This window comes from Pteropus medius, unplaced genomic scaffold (genome assembly GCF_902729225.1).
Source record: "Pteropus medius unplaced genomic scaffold, Ma_sr-lr_union100, whole genome shotgun sequence".
NCBI lineage: Eukaryota > Metazoa > Chordata > Mammalia > Chiroptera > Pteropodidae > Pteropus > Pteropus medius.
Window position 1 is genome coordinate 12,783,244 of NW_024350319.1, and position 11,793 is coordinate 12,795,036.

General features: G+C 32.4%; 1 protein-coding gene across 1 annotated transcript; it reads left to right on the forward strand.

Moving 5' to 3' along the window:
* The first annotated feature begins 1,860 nt into the window (after positions 1-1,860).
* Positions 1,861-3,151, forward strand: LOC120583159 (protein FAM50A-like). Its single transcript, XM_039838474.1, has one exon. It carries the CDS (start codon positions 2,115-2,117, stop codon positions 3,138-3,140), a length of 1,026 nt encoding a protein of 341 aa, XP_039694408.1. The 5' UTR covers positions 1,861-2,114; the 3' UTR covers positions 3,141-3,151.
* The last annotated feature ends 8,642 nt before the right edge of the window (positions 3,152-11,793 follow it).

An 11,793-nucleotide genomic window follows, 5' to 3' on the forward strand; every position in this document is an offset into this window, starting at 1 on the left:
TTAATGCATATGTGCTTGATTCATTTACAATTAAATTATTCAAATGTTTCTTTTAAAATTATTTATTTTGTTCTTGAGTAATGTCTTTCTTCTTAGGAGCTCAAGACACTCTATAAATGTTAATGGCCATTTTCACAATGCCCCTATGAAGAAGATGGAAACAAGTTCTGTAAAGTTCACTGATGTCATTTTTCAAGGGACCAAAAAAATGTTAACACATAAAACTTCAGAGTCTTAGTAGTGTTAAGCCCTAAGAGAAATGTTAACATAATGAAGTAAGCAGATTTCACTTTGGCCGCTCCTCTGTTTATAATAAAAATAATTTTCTAAAAATAGTAGAAAATTGATTACAGAAGCTATCCTATGTTTACTCGGGGGTAAGATAATCTAGTCGCCACTTTCTTTTAATTTTTCTTCACTGATGATAGTCATAACCACTAATCTTTCTTCTCTTTCAATTTCCCACAAGTTAGGAAGTAAATGATAATAGTGCTCCATTATAAATATCTCCCAGAAATATGCTCTTCCTTAAAAAGCTTGTAGAAAAAAAATAAGCTAAATAGATATTTAGTGACTCAGTTACTGAATATAACTAAAAATCAATGTTAGTGAAAATGACAAAAATAGGAAGACTTTTATACTTTGTGTTCCTAACCTAATGCGTACTATATGCTAGAAACTTTTTAAAGCATTTATTAATTGCACTAAATTTATGAGACCAAACAACACTCTAAACACTCCAACATGCCTTTGACATATGTAAGGTAAATTGGTAATTAACATTGCTTCGACTTGGAGAAATTAAATAATTCCTTAACATTGAGTGTTAAGTGAATAATTTTTATTAAGTTAGAAGAATCTACTATTTTCACTTTAAAGGAAATTAAAATTCGGTTCTTAATACATAGACTCCTGTGGAAAAAAATAAAACATATGATTTTCTATACTTATAGTTGACTGAAGAAAACTATTCTTGAGTACAATATAAATCTGACTCACATGAGTTACAGTTGTGATTGTCAAGTAAAAAAAGGGATGGGCAATCACTGAATTAATACACAGAGAATATTTCACATTTCACAGGAGAGAAGAATGACACAACCATTCATTAAATACAAAGCCTTTGCTACATTGCTCTAATATTCACAAATAAAAATACTGCTCTAGAATTAATGATGATATTTGACAGGGAACAAAATTTTGGGGGCCTCAACAATTAAATTATCAACAAACTAGCCAAGGATATTGGAGGACATCCAATCATGGTCTCCATACCCTGCTATGATTTTTAACTGTTTCAAATTATCCCTTTTCTTGTTACAGTATTGAAATTTATCCTATGAAGTGATTTATACTTTGTATTCCTGTTCTGAAGTCTATAATCTTTAATTGTTACAAAAATCTTTTGACCAGATTTTTTATCTGATTATTTTATCTAAAATCTTTCTTTTATATACATGTAGCAGCTCTATAATACATCCATTTTTACATATAAAATAGGGTAAAACTAATATACATAAGGAACAAAAAAAAACCCTAATATGCCATCTAATTCACATTAAATTTCCTGTTAGATAGCTCTATTTTTATTATAATATCCCCAATTTTTAATAAATAAGAAAACTAAGGCTTAGAGTATTAAAATTTTGACCATGGTCACACATCTTAAAAGTACTAAAACCCGGTTCAGATATAAAATTGTGTAACATTAGCATGTACAACATTAAATGCAATCACTGAATACTAAGTTATCACTGTTGATGAATGTGCAAGAGTGAAAATTTTTTTTGTTATTGTATTAGTTGAAACAAGAAAATAGTTCACTTATTAAGTTAAATAAATTATCTCGGGGCGGGGGGAGATGGTGAATTATAACAAACTACGAAACACTGAAAACGTTTCCAGGAAAAATATTACTTAAAAACAAAAAACTATTCTTGAAAACTAAATTGGGCACACATTCAAACATCATCGAGGTGGCGCATTTCCTGGTGGCCTACGTCACTTGGCAGCGCGGGCGTCTGCTGATTGCATGGACAACGTCGCCACAGCTCCTGAGACTCGTCCGGGCTGCTGTCGCCGTCGCCTCTGCTGCTGCCACTGCTGCCGCCGCCATGGCTCAGTACAAGGGCGCTGTGAGCGAGGCGGGCCGCGCCATGCACCTGATGAAGAAGCGGGAGAAGCAGCGCGAGCAGATGGAGCAGATGAAGCAGCGGATCGCCGAGGAGAACATAATGAAATCCAACATCGACAAGAAGTTCTCTGCGCACTACGATGCCGTGGAGGCAGAGCTCAAATCCAGCACCGTGGGACTTGTGACCCTGAATGACATGAAAGCCAAGCAGGAGGAACTGGTAAAGGAGCGGGAGAAGCAGCTGGCCAAGAAGGAGCAGTCGAAGGAACTGCAGCTGAAGCTGGAGAAGCTGCGAGAGAAGGAGCGCAAGAAGGAGGCCAAGCGGAAGATCTCCAGCCTGTCCTTCACCCTGGAGGAAGATGAGGTGGCGGGCGAGGAGGACAAGGAGGAAAAGATGGCCATGTACGAGGAGGAGCTGGAAAGGGAAGAGATCACCACGAAGAAGAGGAAATTGGGGAAGAACCCAGACGTGGACACAAGTTTTTTGCCTGACCGAGACCGTGAGGAAGAGGAAAACCGGCTCCGGGAAGAGCTGCGGCAAGAATGGGAAGCCAAGCAGGAGAAGATTAAGAGTGAGGAGATTGAAATCACCTTCAGTTACTGGGATGGCTGTGGGCACCGGCGGACCGTCAAGATGAAAAAAGGCAACACCATGCAGCAGTTCCTGCAGAAGGCGCTCGAGGTCCTGCGCAAAGACTTTAGTGAGCTCAGATCTGCAGGAGTGGAGCAGCTCATGTACATTAAAGAGGACTTAATCATACCCCATCACCACAGTTTCTATGATTTCATCGTCACCAAGGCGCGAGGGAAGAGTGGGCCACTCTTTAATTTTGATGTTCATGATGATGTGCGGCTGCTCAGTGATGCCACTGTGGAGAAGGACGAGTCACATGCAGGCAAGGTGGTGTTAAGGAGCTGGTACGAGAAGAACAAGCACATCTTCCCCGCCAGCCGCTGGGAGCCCTACGACCCCCAGAAGAAGTGGGACAAGTACACGATCCGGTGAATGCAGAGGTGGAGCAGGCTCTGCTCCCTGGTTCCCTCCAGTTGCCCACTCTCTGGGTCTCCAGGACTCCAGGTGCCTCGCTCCCCTTTCCCCTGCCGCTGACACTGTCATTCATTACTTTTTTTTTTTTTCTTTTAGGATAAATAAATGCACATGTCAGAGTCAGAGTACCTGTAGCGTGTTTTGTTTCAAAAAACATTTTTTGAGATAGAATTTATGTAATATAAAGTTCACCATTTGTGGCCATTTGAAAGTGTACAATTCAGGATTATTTAGTATATTCATCATGTTGTGTGACCATCACCTTTGTCTGTTCCAGAGTATTCCAGTACCCTAAGGGGAGACTCCCATATCCATTAGCAGTTTCTCCTCCAGCCTCTGGCACCCTCTGGTCTGCTTTCTGTCTCTGTGGATGTGCCTATTCTGGAGGTTTCAGTTAAATGGAATCAAACAGTAATATACATATACATATATATACACACATATATATTATCAAGGTCATTAGAAACCATTGTTATGAAGAAATAAGATTAAAAAAAAAAACGAATTTTGTTAAATGGAATCAACAGGGTCTTTAAACACAATTACATTTAAGTCATAATAGGAGCACCGAACTGTTTTATGAGGCAATAATCTGTTTCCCATGTGGATAAGCTATAAGGCTGAAGGCTGGTTAGAGTTTTGCAATAAGAAAACTGGATTATTGCCTCATAAAATCATTTGGCACTTTTCTCATTGTGATTATTCTACAAGTCTTTGAGAATTCACTTTTAAATAAATGTCAGAGCACAAGTTCTTACAGGGAAAGAAAACTATGACAAAGAAAATGATGAGGTAGATAGCACCTTTTGTAAATAATAATCATTTTTAGGCCTAAAGAAAGTCGTTTTTCAAAATGCGATAAGGTAACCATACTTGAATTATCAAGATTTTTTAGGTTTAAAAAAAAAATTACTTTCTAGTTTTCCTGATCACTAGTCTCCACAGCAGGTAATAAAATGGTCTTCTTTCATATTCATAGTGGGATAACTTCTTCACATAAATCTAATGTTCATAAAATCTCCATCAAACAAGAATATGTACTTCCAATTCCAATAAGTTTCTACTCGGTTTATTGTCTTTACTGGAACATGTTAGTTAATCCCTTTCTGTCCTTTCACCTTACTAATGTTTACCATTTAAAATTATCTTTGGTTAAAATTTCTGCAATACATTTCACTGTATGGAAATATGAGTTAGGCTTAAGAAGAACTGAATATACATTATTTGATATAAACCAATGGCCTTTACTATATTTCACTGTCAAATAAAATTTTCTATGTCTGTAGATAAAAGTACTATGAAACTATGGATCTATGTTCAGTAAGACATTTTTCCACAATTATTTACTTAACTCTCACTCACAAAATATATCCCCTTTACCCTGAGATGCCCCAAAAGTCTATCAAATTATGACAACTGGCTCAAAATACAAGACCTTATGATCTAAGTCAGGTCTGAATGTGACTTCTCTTGACCCAGAGAACTATGAACTAAAATAGATGAATAACCTACCCTCTATATTCAACATATAATTATGAAACAGGAACAGGCAAAAAAAATATGTAAATAAAATAAAATAAAAAGGAGACAACGGAAGGCACATAAAAATAACTGGTTCATAACAATTCAGAAATATTGCAGAGAAAATGTTGCCAGATCCTCCTTCTTTGGGGTAGGAAATGTTTCTTTAATAGGCCTAGCTCTCCTCTCTGTGTGTAGGTTTCTATTCTGTTCTCTTTGCAACATCCCTTATCATCATGCCTTATTATCATTCCTTATTGTCATCATTCACATCCAGAAAGAAAATAAGAATATGTTATTTCTGTCAAAAAAAAATTTTCCTAGTTAGCTTTCTGCCTGGCCAAATTTGGGCGCAGTGAGGAAAACGTCTTTTTCAATCTTTAAAAGTCACAGTCTCTCTTAATCCAGAATGGTAATAGAGCTCTGTTAAAGTTTTATTTTAGATTTTGTTTTTTAGAAAATATATTTAATTTGAATCAACTTCATATGCCATAATTCACACTGACCATTCTTTTTAAAACACCTTTTAAAATGCAGTTCATAACAACCAGCTTTTACTATCAACATTCTGCCATGAAAGCTCTTAATCCAATACTATAAATTCATTAAAGTAATTTTCTGCCTTCCAGATTATCATAGTTTTACCACATTTTGCCATTGTGTAACAAAGCTCACCAGGTCTCCTCCTCCCATAACAGTTTCATCACAGTCTGTCACTCTTACCCAGAGCATGTATTTTTAGTTTTCATTATATAGCAATCCAATCCTGTAACTAATTTTGGTTTTAGGCCTATTTTTGCTGTACTAATGCTGTATAAAATAAAACCCTCAAATAAAAGGGACTTTCAAAACTACATGTTCTTGACATTGGGTTGGATAGTATTCTGGGGCATGATATTCTCAGTCAAAGAGCAGATGAACAGAATCCCAAACCAAATTATGTAAGCAATTTTACTGCCTTTATACCAATCCTCTAATAGTTTACTGCAAAAGCAAATTACATGACTAGAAATGATTCTCCACTTACTTGGCTGGGAGTTAGCACCAAGTCACAGGTAAATAGTGTAAATATGTAAACTTATTACAAGAAGGGAGTAGAAAATTAAAATAAAAATATACATTTTAGAAGAAATTGATAAATCTACAATCATGGTAGAAGACTAACAAATATCTAACAAGAATAAAAACTTAGGGTGAAAGATGTTAAGAGTACCAAGAATTTAAAAAATTTAATTAACTTGGTTTTTGTCATATAGCCAAGAGCATATACAGATTTTTTCAAACACAAATTATAAAAATAAATTTCACTGTGTTGCAGGGGAGAAAAACTCAGTAAATTCTAAAAGCTAGAAATCATACAGGCCACATTCTTTGAACAATATGAATATAATAGATGTTGACAAAAAGGGAAAGTATGTAAAATAACAATTGAATGCATTTGGAAACCAAAAAATAACTACCTAAATAACTGTTAGATCAAAGAAACACTGTAAATGGAAATTATACTCTATTTAGAAATGAATGAACATACAAAGACTCATATCAAAACCCATCATTGCAACCAGAACGTCTCTCAGAGGCAACTGTGTAATCATAAATGCATTGTTTAAGAAACAAGAAAGACTAAAAAAATCAAAATCAGCTTTTAATTCAAGAAGCTATAACAAGAATAGCCAAATTAACCCAAATAAGTAGAAGTAAGGAACTTATTAAAGACATAAGGTAGAATTTAATGAAACAGAAAACAAAAGTAAGCTTGATCAAAAAATCAAGACTATATTATATACTGCTTAATATTTTTAAATTTGAAAAATTCAAATTAAATAGAAGTTTAGTAGGAAAATGTAAATTCACTAAAATGAAGTCAAAGATATTAAACACTCATTAAGAGCAAAGGAAAAAAGTAAAGATTTACGATGCAGGCTTCAAAGATAGCATAATACCAACATCAATATTGGATTTAAAAATTGTTACACACAAACAGAAAATATAGATAAACCTTACACATAATCATACATATAAAAATTTAAATATTAGAAAATTAACTACAGTAGTAGTATATTAAAAGAAAAATAGATCATAACCAAGTAACAGTTTATCTCAAGGAGGGCTCAATATTAAAAATTTTGATTCAAAGTTTAAATGTGCAACATAATGACCTTTTAAATAAATGTCAAAAAATGTCAGTCAGTCAAACCTCAATGAAGTGTTTTTTTAAAATGTATTGATAAAATTAAAAATTCATTTTAAATTAAAAAACACCAATACATGCCTTTTCTGTATACACAGATGTGTGTGCACACACACACACAAAGGGACAATAGAAGAAAATTTATTTTTAAAAGGAATTTGGTAGAAAATAAAATAAAATCAATGAAAAACAATAAAATATTAAAAGCATTCACATGTACAGAAAAAAGACAGGTATGTCTCTTGATATAGCTACTATCCAAATATATATATATATATATATATATATATATATATATATATATATATAGCTACTATCCAAATATATATATATATATATATAATATATATATATATATATATATATATTATAAAATGATTTAATTCCAAATAGAAACAAAAACACAAAATATCTAAAATGGAATCAAATAAAATTGTACAAGCTAAATGAAAAATCTATAAAACATGGATAAAAAGAGTAACATAATCTTGGAAGGAAAAACACTGTTTTAGAAACGTAACATATTATCAAAATAATCTACTAATTCAGTGCAATCTCAAATAAAACTCTAAAGGAAAACTTTCCATGTTTGACAAGCTAATGATAAAATTGTCCGGTGCATAAAATGATGAGAAATACTGAGAAAGTTATTTATAAAGAAGGATGTGAGGAAGGTCTCATTTTATCTGTTAAAAAAAATTCTATAAAATGATTTTAGTACTAGTGAATAGGATAGAACAGAACAGAACTGAGGAAAAAGTCTCATCGAATTTAGAAATAATAAAGCTGGCATTTCAAAAATTATTCATTGGAGGTCATCTTTTGTGACAATGACTATTCAAGTGTGCAATATAAACAAAATATACTGAAAATTTTTGTCACGGGTATTTGAACTAAATGTATAAAATTAAATTCTGAATGCTTAGTATAAAATTAAATAGATTTACATTTTTAGTAGAGAAAGTCTTAAGACATAAAAGGAAAAGATAAATATCTAAAGGAAAAGAGTCACAGTTATAGCTACTGCATATTCTAATACCACTGTATGACCACAGACATACTGTTAAAATGTTTTTAAAAATAAGATACTGTGTATACATATTTTCTATAACTCCAATTAGTTAATAGTCAGAGGAATGCAAATTCAAACAATATTGTTTTATCGGACTTGGAAAATTTTTAAAGTTTGATAATATACAGTGTTGATAAAGTTGTGGGGAAAAAATTCTGTCATGTAGTTTTGGTTAAAATGGTCTTTTCATTGAGGGTAATTTAATTGCAATTGCTGAATCAAAAAAAAATTCTCTTCTAGATTCTATCATAGATAAACACTCATATGCTTATGCAGAGACACATAGGAAAACATTTATTGTAGCACTGACTGCCATGACAAAGAAGGAGACAAAAAGTAAATGCCTACCATTTGGGGAATGTATAAATAAATAAAAGCATATCAATAAATAAATAGTATTTAGCCATTTGTATTAATGAGATAGATTTATACATGCTAACCTTGAAACATGTTGTAAATTGTTCATTATAAAAAGCAAATTGCATACAAATATGTAGAATGTGACTCATTTCTTAATAATGAAATATAGTGGTATGTATGTATTGTGGGCGTGCATGTATGTGTATTTATAAAGGTGTGTATATCCTTAATACAATCACATTAGAGTAGTTGAAGGGGGTTCATTTAATATTCTTTGCTAAAACTAAATTTTATTCCTAGCATTTCCTAATTGCAAAGATAATGGATTATTTAAAAAATCTAACTCTATATTAGGCCTGGTTCTATAAGAGGAACTGATTAGATTATTTTTTGAATGAGCATTTAATTTTCTATTTCCAGTATAAATTCAGTTATTATTAAAATATTATTATCTAAAGCTTTAAACTAGATATGAATCTTTATGTTGATAAGTTTTATCTCATTTGATCAATTAAAACAAAGCCTGTGGAAAAGTAGAAGGTAGAAATTTTTTTCCTGTGTTCTTTAGAATTCTCCAAATTCATTATGAGTATATATAGTGGTTTCATTTGAAATCACATGAAACAGTATTAGCAATGCTAATGATAACCTATGAGACTGAGATACCAATGAAATAAATGTGCTTATTTATACTCCTTCTAAGAAACTGTCATTTTGATATAGTTACCATATCATTCAATTACTACAGAAGTATGTAAAATTATTTTAGGAAAGTTTTTCCTACTGTATGATTACGTCTATCTTAAAGTCATTGCCTCAAAATTTGTCCATTAAAAGGCTGATTATTTTATATAATTATTTTTATTGAATTATAAAAGCAATTATAAAAATTGCTCTTCATATGACTTTCTTTTTGGTCTCTTAAGACACCGTTCCTCATTGCAGATACTTGTTTGTACAAATGAAAACCCCTTAGGATGTTTCCATGCAATTTTGATGTTCTTTGTCACATTAACAGTCTACCTTAGAGCTTGAAAGAGAAGGTTTATGTACAGTATTTAAGATCATCCAGTTTTTCAAAAAGTAAGAGAAAATTTTCCAGTAAACTAAGAAGACTGAATAGACTTTGAATTAATAGTTTTATAATTATCTTCTATTATCACATGTAGATCTAATAAAAGTGGGGAAGCAGACTTTGAAGTTATCCCTGTCTTTAACTTTCTCTGCAGACAGAGCCTGTCAGTTTGTCCTACAGAGGACTAACCCAAAGATGTAAATTTGGTATCTAGTTCTTTCCAACACCACCTCCCTCTCCCTGGAAACCAGTTCCTATGCTAAAGTCAGATACCCCTACAAAATCACAGCTGCCTTTCCCTCTGAGTCTGAATCCAATCTCACAACCCTTCTTAACACAAACAGTCAGGTAGTTACCAACAATTATTTGGAGTTTGTAGAGGGTGAAGTATAGTGGCCATGTCTGCCCTACGTAATCATTTAATTTTAATCATTAGTATTGCTCACTTTTTCTCCAACACAATTGTACATATTCCTGCTAATATGCCTTTACTCCCTTTTTCCACCTTTATAATGTTCTCTTTCTACATTGTGTCAATTCAAATCATCCCCATCTTTCCAGGCCTAGCTCCTGTCTCGCTTCTTTCATGAAGGCTCTCAGTGACACCTAGGGCCTCAGTGACCTTTGACTCCTCTGAAGTCCTCCTTCAGGATTTCTCACACATAATAAAGAGTTGACATCATCAAGAACTTTGTTAATTCCCTAACTTATGAGTACCACTATCACATGGAATATGCTCGATAAAACAAAGTAAAGAGTTACTAACAATAGCTAGTGACACCTTTAGGTTTTAATGACTCTAAGTACAGTTTATAAAACATTACTGAGGCTGATTATTTTTTTCAGGCTAACAACAAGTTCCTTTTAATTTTTTTAAGGAGTAATGCACTAGATCAAAATTTCAAAAACTGTTTATGAGAATTAGAAAAGTACAGATGACTTTTCAGCATTTCATTTTTAAAAAAATATTGCTTGTAGATATAGCAAAATACATGCTATATTCCAATAGGATCTAACATTCAAATGAAATTTTAAAATGTTACTTTATAAATTTTATAACTAAAATGCTTCAGCTGCTTGCCAGTGAGCAATATCCTCTTAATTCTTCTGATCTGGAGCATAAAAGCTACAAATTTGCTTCTGTTGATAAATATCTGTTTCTAAATCAATTCTTACAGAATACATTGTTTTGTACACTGTAAAGACATCACACTGACATCTAATCCAATGGAGAACTAAAATAAAGTTTATTTCAAGAAGATTCAAAATATGGGGGGAAATTTTGTTCATGCATTTTAAATATTCATTAATGGACTTAAAGGCTGCTTAATAACATGCTAGTAATTCACTATTTTAAAGTCAAACACTGATAATGTAATGTATTGTTTTATAATATTATTTTAACAGCAAAATAGAGGATCATGCAGCACAAAGAGGTGTTAATTTTTTTCATAAAGGATATTCTTAGTGTCAAACCAAAATTTTCAAAAAGTTTAAACAAGACTTCCATACAATTAGTGAGTAGATACACACCAAAGAGTTATTCAACTCATGATGAAGGCCCAGCAAAATGGTAAAGCCTATATCCAAAGAGTATTTGAGAAACAAAAATATATATAGCTAATGAGGAAAGTCATGATGAAATAAGTTTGCTAAATTAAAGATAAAACTGGTTAATATCCTACAGGATAATACAATAATAAAAATTAATATTTATTTCTATACATGGCAGAAATCATTTGTATTTTCGCAAGACAAAATCCACAAGTTAGTGTAAAATATAACGAAATCTAGCTCCTAATCAATAAAATGTCAAACAAAAGCACAATTTCCTAAGGAATAAAATAAACATTTATTGGAAAGCCCTAATAGACAATGTTCTAGTATGACACTCAAATATACGCAGTCATGCTTATGACTTAAAGTTTTCGATAATTTTGTTTCTTAACACTAAGAAGTATCACTTTTGTAGATTACTTCACTTCTTACTTATATCACTGTCATTTTGATTTATTTTTTTACTTGAACAATCTCTCCCCCCATCCTTTCCACTCTCCTTTCCTACTCCCTTCAAAATCTCTCTCTCACAGATACAATGACAGCTCTTGTTTTCATTTTCATCATCTTACAAAAATTATTCCACATATGGAAGGGTAATGTATAAGAAGCTGTGTGGAGATGAAGTTGTTTGACTTGTCTCAGTCACCAGTTCTAAAGGGTCTCAGCAAAATTATAATTTACTATGTGTTTTGGATCTTCTGGATTACTTGTAAATAGCACAAAGAAAATCTTATAAATTATGGGTTGGCCATACTGCTTTGTGAGGCATCTGGTTCTTTTCTTTCTCATCTTTAAAATAATTTAATAAAGATGTTCCTTATTAAATATGACA

What these genes read in the sequence shown, in the direction of transcription:
- LOC120583159 (XM_039838474.1), top strand. Translation starts at nt 2,115, where the DNA reads ATGGCTCAGTACAAGGGCGCTGTGAGCGAGGCGGGCCGCGCCATGCAC.